This window comes from Orcinus orca, chromosome 20 (genome assembly GCF_937001465.1).
Source record: "Orcinus orca chromosome 20, mOrcOrc1.1, whole genome shotgun sequence".
Lineage (NCBI taxonomy): Eukaryota > Metazoa > Chordata > Mammalia > Artiodactyla > Delphinidae > Orcinus > Orcinus orca.
This window is the reverse complement of record NC_064578.1, coordinates 58338873-58352623: the sequence shown is the minus strand read 5'-3', so window position 1 is coordinate 58352623 and position 13751 is coordinate 58338873. Positions and strand designations below refer to the sequence as shown.

At 44.5% G+C, this 13751-nt stretch overlaps 1 protein-coding gene across 14 annotated transcripts in view; it reads left to right on the top strand.

Moving 5' to 3' along the window:
* ZNF606 (zinc finger protein 606) overlaps positions 1 to 13751 on the top strand; it is a 63583-nt gene that overhangs the window by 35437 nt on the left and 14395 nt on the right. For 10 of the 14 annotated variants that reach the window (XM_049703246.1, XM_049703247.1, XM_049703245.1 and 7 more), the window contains 5 exons: positions 135 to 243; positions 979 to 1035; positions 1649 to 1737; positions 10143 to 10269; positions 10498 to 10596. In XM_049703246.1, the coding sequence (XP_049559203.1) occupies positions 213 to 243; positions 979 to 1035; positions 1649 to 1737; positions 10143 to 10269; positions 10498 to 10596 (403 nt within the window). In that variant the 5' untranslated portion in view covers positions 135 to 212. Of the gene's footprint in view, positions 1 to 134; positions 244 to 978; positions 1036 to 1648; positions 1738 to 10142; positions 10270 to 10497; positions 10597 to 12116; positions 12176 to 13751 lie in introns of those variants that run through there. The other 4 variants (XM_049703250.1, XM_049703249.1, XM_049703248.1 and 1 more) reach the window with 2 other exon arrangements.

The following is a 13751-nucleotide window of genomic DNA, read 5'->3' as shown; positions in this document are numbered from 1 at the left end:
TTTTTGACATGTAAATTGTATTCTTATAATGCTCTGTAGGAGTCTTTTTGTTTCTGTGGATGTGTTCTCTTTATTCCCACTGGATCTTCTGTGAGGAAAGACCATTTTTTGTCTTTTTACACTTTTATCACTAGGTGGGTATTGCAGTTGCTTTCAGTAATCACCCAAATCCACTGCTCCTGGGCAAGCTCCTGGTGGATTAATCCTGCAGGATGGCAGCCATCAACCCGTGGGCTTCGTGGGGTGAGTACAAATCTTGTTTCTTCTGGGCCTCCCCAGCAATGATGTGCTGGAGAGGGGCTGAGGGCTTTTGGGATTGGGGAGGGGGGGGGTCTCTCTGTCTTGGTATAGAATTAGAACTGAGTGAGATTTCTTTAAAAAGTTGGTTGTTTGTATTAAAGTCAGTGTAATTTTTGTGTATTTCATAGTCATCTCCTGAGAAGTCTCATTAGTTTTAAGAGATTTTCTAGTGATTTGTGTGACAGTCGTACGTACAACCAAAATTTCTCTACTACTCCCGTATTTTTTTACTATTATTATTGTTTCTTATTATATAGCAGTGTTTTATGATATAAGAACAATGTTAAAATAGTGTCAGTGGTGTGTTTTATCTTTAAGCGAGCTTTCGTGTATCTGTCATTAAAGATATCAAAGGAGTATCTTTCTACTAATATTTTTTAAGAATTAAGTAATGTTAAATTTTATCAAATACCTGTCCAGCCTATTTAAGTAGTTCTGTCCTTAATTGTTCTGTTGCTGTGTCATATCAATAAAATTCCTGAAAGTGACCCACCTGTGCATTTCTGCTATAAATCTAGCTTATGTTGGGTTTGTTTCACACGTCCTTGGTCTCTACTTATGGAATTTTGTTTTGCGCATTAGTGAGACAGTTCTCCTTTTCCATTTGTAGCCTTTAGTCACTAGGATTGGTGTCACAGTTCTTTCCTTTCCTTGTCCTAACTGGATCCTCTGATGCAGGTATCTTTACGGACCAGTCCTGGGGGATGGCGGCTGTTGACCCGTGGGCCTCCTGGGGTGAGTCAAGAACTTTTGTCCCCGGACTTCCCTGGTGGTCCAGCAGTTAAGACTCCACACTTCCATTGCTGGGGATGCGGGTTCCATCCCTGGTCGGGGAACTATGATCCGACATGCCTCATGGTGTGGCAAAAAAACAACTTGTGTCCCCATCAGCCACATTAGTTAACATGTTGTGGTCTCTCCCAACCGTAACCTGCCATTGCCAGGGAATTAGAGCTGGGGAGGAGGGGGCCGGGGGCGTGGGGTCTGGTCCAGCTCTGTCTCTGGGCAGAGCTGGAACAGAGAGGGACCAGAACACTCCACTGGGGGGTACAGTGTGATGATATCTCCAGGACAGGATGCATGAGAATGAATGTGTGGCCACTTAGGGCTCAGGCCTAGAAAGTCTGTGAAGAGACACTTTGTCTAAGACAGTACCTCAGCAAGGGGAGATTATCCCTGTGTTTAGGCACATTCTTTAATTTCTCGGCCCCACTGCTTTCATCTATAACATGAGGAGGTAGGGTTTTTCCCTTGCCCAAAGGGGAAGGACAGGGTCAGGAGGTGGGACTCATGTGGTCACACTTCTGGGAGGGAGAACTGCCTCTGTGACTTCACTTTCCTCCCCCAGCTCTGTGTCCTCAGGACTCTACCTGGTGCGTGGAGAAGACCCCTGAGGAGAGAAGGAGGGCCCCCAGGCTTCCGACAGCCCAGGCCCAGGTGAGATGGGGCTTCTGCTTTTTCGTGAAGGGTTGCCCTGTTCCCTACGGTGTTCAGGGTGTTCCCGGCCATCCCAGTCGATGTACTTCCTCAGTTTACCACAGCTAGGGTTTGGGTAAAGAAGGAATCAGCTAGAAGTTTATTGATTCCTGAGCACAGGTCGGGAGAATTCTGTTTTCCATGATTTGCAGCCTCACTGTCAACCAGCCTGTTCAGAGTCCCGGGCCCCAGCTGTGCTGTGGGCTGTTTGGTGGATAAGGGGCAACCCTCTTCTGGCTAGCATCCCCCTCCTCTTTTTCCCTCCCACCTTCCCTCATGTATTCAGTGCCTGACTCAGATTGATGATGTCTGCTGAGCTCTGTGCTTACTGGGAGGAGAACAAGGTGAAGTGTTAGCCCCCATCCTGAGGAGCTCCCATGCCACTTTCCAGGGTGGTTCAGTCAACTGCTGAGACCTCACCATCTGCCTAGTGCTGCACATGTGGTTCAGGACACAAGCCAGAGGTGCTTAGGGAGGCCCTGAGCCCTGGAGGAGCTGAGCACAACTGATGCCTTGGGAGAGTCTGCATAGAGGCCGTGGGGCACAGAGCACCTGGGGTCCTTTTGCTGTGGAGAGGAGGCTGCCTGGGAGATAGAACACCCCTGAGCCAAGGGGTAAAGGGGACACATCAGCCAGGTGGGCATAGCCTGCTGAGCAGGAATCTGGCCTCCTGTAGCACCATGGGGACACACCACATGACCAGCATCTGGGTGAAGGCTGGCCATAATTAGATTTTAGGCCAAAGAGGCCAGGACAAACCCAGCCGCATCCTGAATGCCCGCCACCGAGCTGGGTCTCCATCCTGGTGGTAATGAGAAGCCTCAGAAGTGTTGGAAGCAGGAGGAACCAGGGTCTAGAATGTGGCTGGAAAGTTGCCTCTGGCAGGGGAGTGGAAAGAATGGGGGCTGTGGGAAGCAGGCTGGCGTATCAGGCTTCAGTCTGCAGCACCTGGAAGCCAGATCTGAGAGGTATAAGGGAGTCGAAGCAGGAGGACTTCGTGACTGTAAGGGCACAAGGGTGGCTCCCAAGAGAAATAGGGCAGCACAGTTCATGATGTTGGACAGGTGTCATCTCCCTCCTCCCCTCTTGCTCAGCCCCCTTACTTGAGGCAGCCACTTAAAAAAATTTTTTTAATAAAAGCTTTATTAAAATATTAATGTACCATAAAGTTCAACTTTTTAAAGTATGTAGCTCAGTGGGTTTTAGTATATTCACAGAACTCTGCAACCATCACCAGTATCTAATTCTAGAACATTTTCATCATTCCAAAAAGAAACCCTATACCCATTAGTAGTTACTCCCTGTTTCCCCAACTCTCAGCTCCTGGCAACCACTAATCTACTTTCTCTGTATTTGCACATTATGGGCATTTCATATAAAGGGAATCATATAATATATGGCCTTTTGTGTCTGGCTTTCATGGGTCCTGTATGTCATATCGTTTATCAGTATTTTATTTCTTTTCATGACTTGGAAGTAGCCATTTTTAACTTATGTTTCAGTTTCTTAGGGTTTTTTCTAAATGAGAGATTTTTATCCTAGTTCTTCACATTTACATGTACTCTAATGATTGTCTGCTGTGAAAAACAAAAATAGTTTCATTACTATATTTAGATTTTTCATTTCTAAGTTAAAATAATGAATCAAGCAAATGTGAGATACTGTGATATAAAAATGTTAATAACATCTCTGCTTAGCATTACGCCTCCCGCCAAGTTAAAAAAAAAATTAACAAAACCTCCCACGGTTTCAAGGCTGACTGGTGAAGCACGTCGTGAGTATGCTGTCCCCACGTCACAGCACTGCCGTCTCAGGTCTGAGCCACGTAATGAGGGCATCACAGCTTGGGTGACTGGTGTTCGTTGCTCTTACAACGTGCGGTCATTTGCAGACAATCGATAGTGAAGCTAGACTAGGCTGAAAGATGGGCCCTGATCAGTTGCTTGGGAACAGAAGTTAGCTGTAGTAAAGTGCTGTGAAGAAATTCTAATAACCACTGTGCTGCACTCTGCTGTCCATTTATATGAGGGTTTCTGAGAGTTATTAGAGTTAATGCCGAGAAAATAAAATGGAGAATTAAAATAACACCACCCTCTAATGTCTGAAGAGTTGTGATTTGTGAGCATGTACTCCTGGCCCCTTCCCACACCCACTTTGGATCTTTCCCTGTGGGAAACTCAAGACTTGAATGTGTGAGTTTTGTATTAAGTGAGGTCTTGGGAACACAAACAAGAGCGCCTTATCCCTCTATTGTTCCCTCCAAATTAAATATTTATTGAAATAAAGCATTCACCTGGTGAAAATATCAAATGCTGTCATCCCTTGTTATCTGAATAGTCTGATCTTACAAACATGTTGGTTAGTGAAGTTTCAGCTAGTGGGAGCCCATTATTTTGATGAATAGGGAAAATAATAATAATATCCCAGCCCATATAAAAACCCCAGCCAGACCCCCCCAAATATGGAAACTCTCAAACCCCCACTATAACAATCCACCAAAGATTTCTGCACAGTAAACATTCACATAAAACACGAATTAATGGAATACTCTGCCTCCGTCTTTGGTTGTTTCAAGGTTGAGCACAGTTTAGTTATATTTTCCTTCTCTGCAAAGAGCTTGCCCTAAAATATTAATAAATAATGAAATTCTGAAGATGCCAGAGAGTATATCTGGACTTCCCCAGGTTCCATGAAGGGGCCAGTTGTCAGAGAATTCAGGTAATGCAGGAGCAATCAGATGAGATCCTTAGCTGTCAGGTAAACAGCTAAGACCCAGCTCAGAACCCCCTACATCCTCTCTTAAACCCTCCTGTAGTTTAAACGTGAGGCTGGTGTGTCAGATTTCATAAAGTGCCTTAGAATGTCTAGATAAATGATTATACTTGTGTACAAAGCAACATGTCCAAAAATGTTTACAAGAATTTGGGTGAAACATCTTTGCAAGTCATCCTGGCAGATGATATTTGGAAAGTAGGAGTTCAGGTAAGGGTTACCTGTGAAATGGAAGGGCTCACTCCTACCTAGGGGGTGGGGCCCTTCTCTGTTCTGCTTCCTTGCTCCTAAGCATTAGGTAACTGAGGCTTTCGTCTCCCAGCCCCACCTCTTGTCTCCACAGCTGGTGAGACTAGGTGCCTATCTTCTGCTGTCTCTTCTGTTTCATCACCAGCCTCAGTTTTGCATTTTCTTTGTATCCCTAAGGCCTCCAGGAGTTGTGGGCCCTGACATTGGGGCATATTCTGCTAGGGGTCTTTTTTCTTCCTGATTGGCAGTCCATGGGCCCTTCCAGTTTTGATGACATCTCTCAACTCTGAAAATATTTTTTATTTAAATTTTTATTTTGACAAATTCCATAACTGCAGAAAAGTATAAAAAGTGATTAAACAGGGTCCCACTCCAAATCATCGTTAATGTTTTGCCATATTTACCTTTCGTTCTTTTTAGTCCCCAATCACATTCTTTTTGCACCCTTCCTGACAACAACCACTTAAGATACGTACATAGTTAATCCATTTTCATACTCATGTAGGTAATAAACTATATAGACATTATAAGGTAATAATCTGGTTTTTTTAACAATGCTTTTTCTACATGTAGCTTTTCTACACCTTTCAAGGTCAATTTTGAGGTATATCCATGTGGTAGATGAAGGTCAAGTACATTCCTTTTGCCACATCAGAGAAGCGCACTCTACTCATCTCTTCTGAGAATAAGCTTATAAGTCCTTCCTCCTTCCACCATTTTTCCTATTCCAAACAAAGCCCTGTGGAAGTTCTTTTAGTTTTGCTTTGTGCGCACATTTAAGTTTATCTAGGCATACCTTGGAGGCAGCACTTCGCTGAGTTTTAGGGTGTTTGTGTTTTCCGTGTGACCAGTGCTTCCACGTGGTTCTGAAAGGGCAAAGCCCCTTCTCAGTCTCCCCACTCAGAAGGTGCATATTTCCCTGCATCTTTGCTGCCACTTGACAATATTAATATCGGGTCTTTTAATTTTTGTTTACCTCAAGACCACAAAAGTTTATTGCATTATTTTAATTTGCATGTTTTTGATTGCTAGTGAGGTTGAATATCTTTAAATGAGTTATTGGCCATCTGTATTTCCTTCTTTCTCTGTGTGTCTCCCATCCCTAGATTTCTGTAGATTCTCACATTAATATGTAGGCATTTCATGCTTTCTGGATCCTGAGTCTTTGCCACATATGGATTATCTTCTCCAAATCTATAGCTTGTCTCTATGGTGTCTTTTATCAGTGAAATGTTTTTTGGTATATTTTTGTCAAATATATCTGTCTTTGTTTATGGCTAGTGTTGGTTGTGTCTTTCTTAAAGAAGTCCTGTGTTTTTAAAAAATTCCCTCCTGTTTTCCTTTATATTATTTTTCTGAGGTTGTCTGTTAGATGGCCCCCTGACTGCTGTGTTTTTTATCTCTTCTTCATATTCTCTGAGCCTCTTGTATTATTCTGTCCTATTTTATACCGAATCTTTCCAATCTGGGAATTAGAAGTATAGGTCATTGGAAGTTGGATGTGACTGCTGCCTGGATTCTCTGTCCTCTTAGCTGCTAAGTTCAGTCTTTCCACCTGTGCAGATGTTCCTCATGTGTGCAGGGGCCCTCTGGTCTGTCTTTGTTTACCAGAGAAGAGCTGTGAGGCTGTGTCTGACAGATCTGCTTTGTGCACCTGAGCAGGTCTGGTTCCTGATTGACCTGCCTCTAGGTCTCTGTCTCTATCTGTCTCTCTCCCTCCCTCCCCTGACAAGTCTCACTCTAATCTCCATGTGCCTCGGTGGGCCAGGATCACCAGGTCGGTTCTGCTTCCGGTTTCCTGGGTGCACAGCTGGCTGTTAGGCCACAGACCCCTCCCCTCTCCCTGTGTTGGGCTGAAGGGGTCTCAACTCCAGGGTAGTCACTCATCCAGGCAGCCTGAGAACCTCCCACACTCTTGAGTATGAGGAGGGTCCAGGGAGTTTTTCCCACAAGGCAAACTGGCTGGCAGGGATGTGGGGCAACTGGCAAAGTTGTCCTGAATATAGAGGTCCTGAGTATAGACCTTGCAGCCTGATTCTCCTGGCTTCAGTGGCATTTAAGCTCAGAGCCCAGAGCCTCTCTTGGGGTCCTGCTTCCCCTGCAGCCCCTTCTAATGTGCAGGCCTGGGGTCTCCTTTGCTCTGGTTCCTTGGTCAGCCACACTCATCTCCCCATCTTGCGGGAATGTGTAGAACACCACATGCCGACGGCCTCTTCGCTGGCCCGTTATGTCGTTTACTTTCTTAAAAAAAACTTTTGGAGGGGCTTCCCTGGTGGCGCAGCGGTTGAGAGTCCGCCTGCCAATGCAGGGGACGCGGGTTCGTGCCCCGGTCTGGGAGGATCCCACATGCCACGGAGCTGCTGGGCCCGTGAGCCATGGCCGCCGAGCCTGCGCGTCCAGAGCCTGTGCTCTGCAGCAGGGGAGGCCACATCAGTGAGAGGCCCATGTACCGCAAAAAAGAAAAAAAAAAAAAAATTTAGGAGATTTAAAAACCCTACGAGTTTCCTGTTGCCGCTATAACAGATTACCACAAACTTAATGGCTTAGAACAACATGAATTTATTCTCATGTTCTGGAGTCTGAAGTCTAGAATGGGTCTACAGGGTTGTGTTCTTTCTGGAGGCTCAGGGGAGAGGCTGCTTCCTTGCTTTCACTCGCTTCTAGAGGCTACCTGCCATTTCTTGGCTCATGGCCCCTTCCTCCATCTTCAGTGTGCATCACTCCGACCTCTGCTTGCATTGTCTCCTTTTCTCTGGCGCGTACCCTCCTACCTCTTTCACTTGTAAGGACCCTTGTGATTTCATTGAGCCCACTGGATAATCCAAGATAGTCTTCCCATCTCAACATCCTTAACGTAATCACATCTCTGTAACTATGACATCTTTTGTCATATTAAGATAACAGTCATTAGGACATGGACGTCTTTGGCAGTGCCATTATTCAGCTGATGACAGACACCCACATTCACCAGCCTTAGCAAATGTCACCTTCCAACTTTCTGCCTTTTCATTTATTCGGACAACCTTTTAAAAAAAAAAAACTAGAGTATTTTATAGCAAAGCACAGATACTGTATCATTTCACACTTCTGTGTATGTATCTGAGACATTCATACCTTTTAGAAGATAAACACAATACCTTTACACACCCAACAAAATTAACAACAGTAATTCCTTACTATTACCTAATACCAAGCCCGTATTCACTTTTCCCCACTTGTCCCCAAAATGTCTTTTGCAGTTGTTATTCAAATTAGGATCCAAGCAAGGACCACATGTTGCATGTGCTTCATATACTGAAGAAACCAGGTCACCTGTCTTGGGTTGCCTGATTTTGCCTTTGTGATGTCCTTGGATGAGTTCCTCTATCCAGCTGTCTCCCATAGACTGGTAGTTGAGCTAGAGGATAGGGCAGATTCAGGCTTTGTATTTTGGGCAAGAGTACTTGATAGGTGGTGCTGGGTCCTTCTTACTGTCCTGCATCAGTGGGCACAGGTTGTCTGGTTGGCCCATTTCCAGGTGATGTGATGGATTAGTGGCTGCAGGTATTGTCAGCCTGACCCCTCCATCGGACATTTCCCTTATGCCTTTCACCTGTGGTTTAGCAGTCATCGATGATCATTGCCAATGTCCACTATTTTAGTAGGGGTTGCAGAATCTCTCTAGTGATTTCATTCCTTCTGTGTCAATTAGATGTGGTGGTTTTGTTCCTTTTTAAGTATGTGTATGGGGATCTGTTGGGGTCTTGGGAAGGGTGGGAGGTGAACTTGTGGCTCAGTCCACCGGCTTGACAGCTGCCACAGTGTGGGCTTGGACCTTGTTAACTATTGAACTTTGAAGCCATCTAAGTAGGTGCCACCCTTGAGATTAGGGAGCATGAGATGGGCACACCAGGAGCACCCTGGGCAGGAAGCCTGGCCTCCCAGCTGGTCTCCCAAGTGTGATCACTCTGAAAGTGCATTGAGTTTAGGTATGGTGTACACTTCGGTTTTGTGCACTTCTCTACCCGAATGTTACATTTAAGTAAAAAAAGTTTACCCCAAAAATGTAGAAGCAGCAGCCAGTAAGGAAACTGAGGCCTGGGCATGTCTGTAAGAGGAAAATAAAAAAATTGGAATGGAGGAGTCCAAGGCTAAGGAGGGTTTCACTAAAGGAGGTTGTGAATAGCAGTTGTAAATGCTTTTTGGAGTTAGAGAATCACTGGAGCAGAAGCAGTTCTGTGTTTCAAGCCAGTCATGTGAAGGTGGAGGAGGAGCAGTTCAGACCAGCAGAGCAAAGTCTACACTGAAGACCAGCATGAGGGCTGACCCTGGTCGGGGATGACTCTCAGGACAGAAAGGAAGGCCACATGTGGGTGGAAGAGAAGTGAATAGCAGGCTGTGAGGAAGTGGAGGGATGCTTGGAGTGGAAGCGCACTGCACGTGTATCCATTCAGTGGGTGTTTGTCCTGGGGATGATTCTGCACTGACATGGAAGGGAGGACTGTAGTGCACAGACAGCCCAAGAGGGGGCCCTAGGAAGGAACAGGGGCTGTGGGGTTTGTCGCTCACTCACCTCCCATGAAGCACAGCTCGCTCCCCAGTCCCCCTGCCACAACCTGGAAGTGCCCAGATACCTGAGGCTCACGTTGATGGCTTCAAAGGACTGTAAGGGATGCATTCATTGCAAAAATCAGACTTCCCTTTAGCTTTCTAGTGGGTATTCTTGGTTCTCTTTTTCCTAAAAACATCAGTTTGAACTTTTTCAAAATCAAAGTGCTTTGACAGCAACTGTAAGTGATTCTCTTTGGCTTGGGCTGCTCTGCTTAATCCTGTCTCACCCCTACCTCCAGTCCTTGGGTCGGAGACAATCTGGGAGTGGAAGTGTCTCTGCTGTGGCCAAGAAGGCGGTCACCCTTCCAGGTCCTAGATCTACACGTGGAGCAGACTTGAGCCCCAGGTTCTCTGGTCTGTGACCAGGGCTCAGAGTCTGCATCCACCCTGGTCCTGGTCTCAGTCTTATTAAGTGTCTGCAGTTCCAGAGAAGCAGGAGGAATTGCCCAGATGGGAGTCCTGTCCATACTAGCCAGTGTTAACTAGAATTGGGCAAGATCTTAGGAGAGACCTGCTCATCTCTATTGTGGTTATTGTGGGCCCAGATATCTAACTCCCTAAGAGTACATCCCAAATGCAGGGCCCTGGGTGGCTCCCAGTGAGACCTGACCCATGTCAGTGAGAATACCGAACGCATCCAGGACAATTCCTCTATGTACTATCTCCTCTCCAGGGCTGTCAGCCTCACTCCATCCCCAGAAAACACTGGAGTGGGGGTAGCTCCGGGCTGAGGAGGAACATGTGTGCTCTTTTAGGAACCAGTGACCTTCAAGGATGTGGCTGTGGACTTCACCCAAGAGGAATGGGGGCAGCTGGACCCTGTTCAGAGGACCCTGTACCGTGATGTGATGCTGGAGACCTATGGGCATCTGCTCTCTGTGGGTAAGGCGGGGACTGCCCAAGTAAACGATGCTGCCCCCCTTGCAATCCCCTGTGCTACTCTCTGTTTACAAGCTTACGAGGCCTCAGAAGGGCTGAGATGATCTTGAGCCCTGAGGTTCAAGGATGAAATCCCTATTGCTCATAAAGCATGAAGTGAAGTCATTCATGAGAAATAGACAAGGGAGGGTTACATGGCTCTACAAGTCTGTGTTTTTCCTCCACATGTAGGGAATAAGATCGCCAAGCCTGAGGTCATCTCCCTGTTGGAGCAAGGAGAAGAACCGTGGTCGGTGGAGCAGGCATATCCTCCTCAAGGCACTTGTCCAGGTGAGAGCAGATACCCAGGTGGGAGCGAGGAACCTTCCTCCAAGCCATCCTTGTTTGGGAAGTGGGCTGAGGCCGTGAGGAGTTCACTTCCTCAGAGACGGTCACAGTTCCTTCCAAGGAGCTTTATCCCTTTATCCCTTGACTTTTTTCTGCTGTTGATTCAGAGCAAAGATGCCCACCTTTTTAACACGGTAACAGTTTTTGTATGCTACAGTTTCCCTCCTCACCTCTCATGTTCTTTGCTTTGTCCCTTTGTCTAAGAAGACTTCTCATTCATTTACCTGCTTTTTAATGTTTTATTGCCAAACTTGTGGCCTGTAGTCACTAACTCTTCTTACAAAAAAACAACAAAAAATGTTTTTTTAATATAGATAATGTATTTACATGATTCAAAAAACTCAAAGCTATATAAAATGTGTAAGCTGAAAAAAATCTCATTTATACTCTCTCCTCTTATCCACATTATTATTATTCTCCAGAGAGACACACAGATAGACACACAGACACACAGAGGCACACACAGGTAACCACTTTCCTTTTACTATAAATTTTGGGGTTATTTTATTAGTGGTTGCCCTGGGAATTATAATTAACATCTTAATTTATAACAATTTAGTTTGGGTTACTATCAGTTTAATTTTGATAGTATACAAAAACTTTGCTTCTGTATAGCTCTGTCCTCCCTCTTTTGTGCTATTATTGTCACAAATTACATCTGTACATTGTGTTTCAACATAGATTCATAACAGATTTTTAATTTATTTATAATTATTGCTTTATGTAGTTGTCTTTTAAATCAGATAGGAAACAAACAAAAAATGCATTTGTATCGTCTTCTTGTATTTACCTATGTAGTTACCTTTACTGGTAGTCAGTATTTCGAGTTAGTGTCTTTTCATTTCAGCCTAAAGAACTCCTTTTAGCATTTCTTGTAGGGCAGGTTTACTAGCAGCAAACTCTTAGCTTTTTTTATCGGAGAATGTCTTGATTTCTCCACTTTTGAATGATAGTTTTGCCAGGTATAGAATTCATGGTTGACATATTTCTTTTTCTCTCTGGCCTCCGTGGTTTCTGATGAGAAATAAGCTGTTTATCTTGTTGAGGATCCCGTGTATATGATGACTTGCTTCTCTCTTGTTGCTTTCAGGATTCTCTCTTTGGCTTTGGCTTTTGAAAGTTTAATTACAGTGTGTATGCATGGGCCTTCTAGATTCCCAGGAATATGTTAGGACTTTTCAAATCTATGGACATCTCACTCCTCAGGTTTTCCTTTCATTTTCTGGTTTGTGTATTGTGTACCCCGTCTGTTTTCCATCACCTCAGACAGTAACGCTTTAAAACATTGCCATTAAACGTTTGACAAATACCTACTTCCTAGAAGTTTTTAGCGCTGTGCAAGTTCCCACAAGCCTTTCAAGTGGGGTCTTCCTGGGAACCACCAAACAGGTCAGATAATGACTGTTGTTTGGGAATGAGGCTTTGAAAAAGCTCTAGCTTTGTTCTGTTCCTTCTATCACCAGAAATGTGAGCTGTTATTTTCCAAGGCTACTGCTGAGTTGAGGAGTCAGATGGGATTAGGGTAAGTTAAAATGCCACAAAACTCACCGTTATTATTGAAACTCAGTTTTCCTTGAATAAACTCTCCCTGGGTTGCTGCAAGTCTTTGGTTAATTTAGAGAATTCAGAAGAAACTTATTCTGTCAGGTTTTGCCAGTTTTATGGTTGCTTTTATGGAGTGGTGAAATTTCACTGATGTCTTACCGAGGTTAATTGCTTGCAATAATTTCTATTGTTTGTTTCCTGAGTTTTTTAATGCAATTATAAGAATATAGGCATATGTAGTTACTTTTCACCTTTCCAAAGGTAGAATACAATACACGTCATTCTGTATCTTGTTGTTTTTAATTTAACGATATACCATGGCCCCCTCTTGAGTCCTGAAGTTGTACATCTTCCCATCTAACGAAGTGAACTTTTGTGGAGTCTTAACCAGCTGCCCCCTATCTGGATCTGAAACCTTCCACCAAGGAGTCATGAATTCCAGAAGCTTTAATGGTCAGTGCTGACCATTCTAAGTAACTGTCCTGAGCCCTGTGGTTCCACCACCTCCATCCTTACACTTCTGCCTTCTTGGAAATCATCTCAACTGTCTCCTTGATCTTGGTAGAACCAGGAATCTCAGCTCTCCCTTCTAGATTGTTTACCCGTCTTCCTGATCTATATCCCTGATGCCAACCTTCTGTGAGTCTGCTAAGCTGGAAATGGGGAAGTCATCCTGACTGCCTGCTCTTTCCTCTCTAAGAAGTAATCTCTTGTCTGACTTCTGAGATTTTCTTCCTCTGAAATGTCAGCTGTGTCATTCAGCTTCCACCAACATCACCCTCAGGTAGGCACCCTCATAAAATTCCAGCTCAAGTTGGTGAGTGAATTATTATTTGTTATTAGCCCCCTCAGATGTTGTTTCTAGATTTATATCCCTGAAATCTTCCATTATGAGGTCTCTGCCAGTAAACCTACAGTGACTTGAGTTGCCTTTTAAATAACTCTGACCAGATTTCAAGACCTTCCAATTTTTTCTATTATTTTGCTCATTTCCTGACTAGTTCCTGCAGTTTACTCAGCTGGCATCCTTAAGGCCCTCCTTACATTTCAGTCACATCACGCATGCCTTTGCTCATGCCATACCAGCAGTCTGTCTGTATTTGAGCCATGCCCGAAGACTGAGCTCATGTTATTTCTCTCGTGTGAAACCTTGATTGCTTCTGTCGTGGTCTCCTTTTCTGACCTCCCATCCGCTTAGCATCTACAACCCCACAAACTCTCAGTGATGTAATGTGTGTATTCATAACTGTTTAGATCGTCACCTCATCACATAGATTATAATTTACAGGTGGAAGAGACACTCAGGCCGTAAGTACTGAGTATGAAGCTGGACGGACATTATTTATCTAATCAGTGACTTGGTCAGCTACCATTTTTTAAAGTTTCTACTGGAAAAATTCAAAAGTTGTTTGAAGATCATTCCCTAACTACTAGAAGCTAAGCTTAAAATTGATAGTAAGTGCCATTTCTTGAGCAGAGTAGGATCTCTCCTGTTGTAATGGACTTGGGTAATAAAAGAGGGAAAATTGTGTATAGTGAAGAAGAAGAAAAAC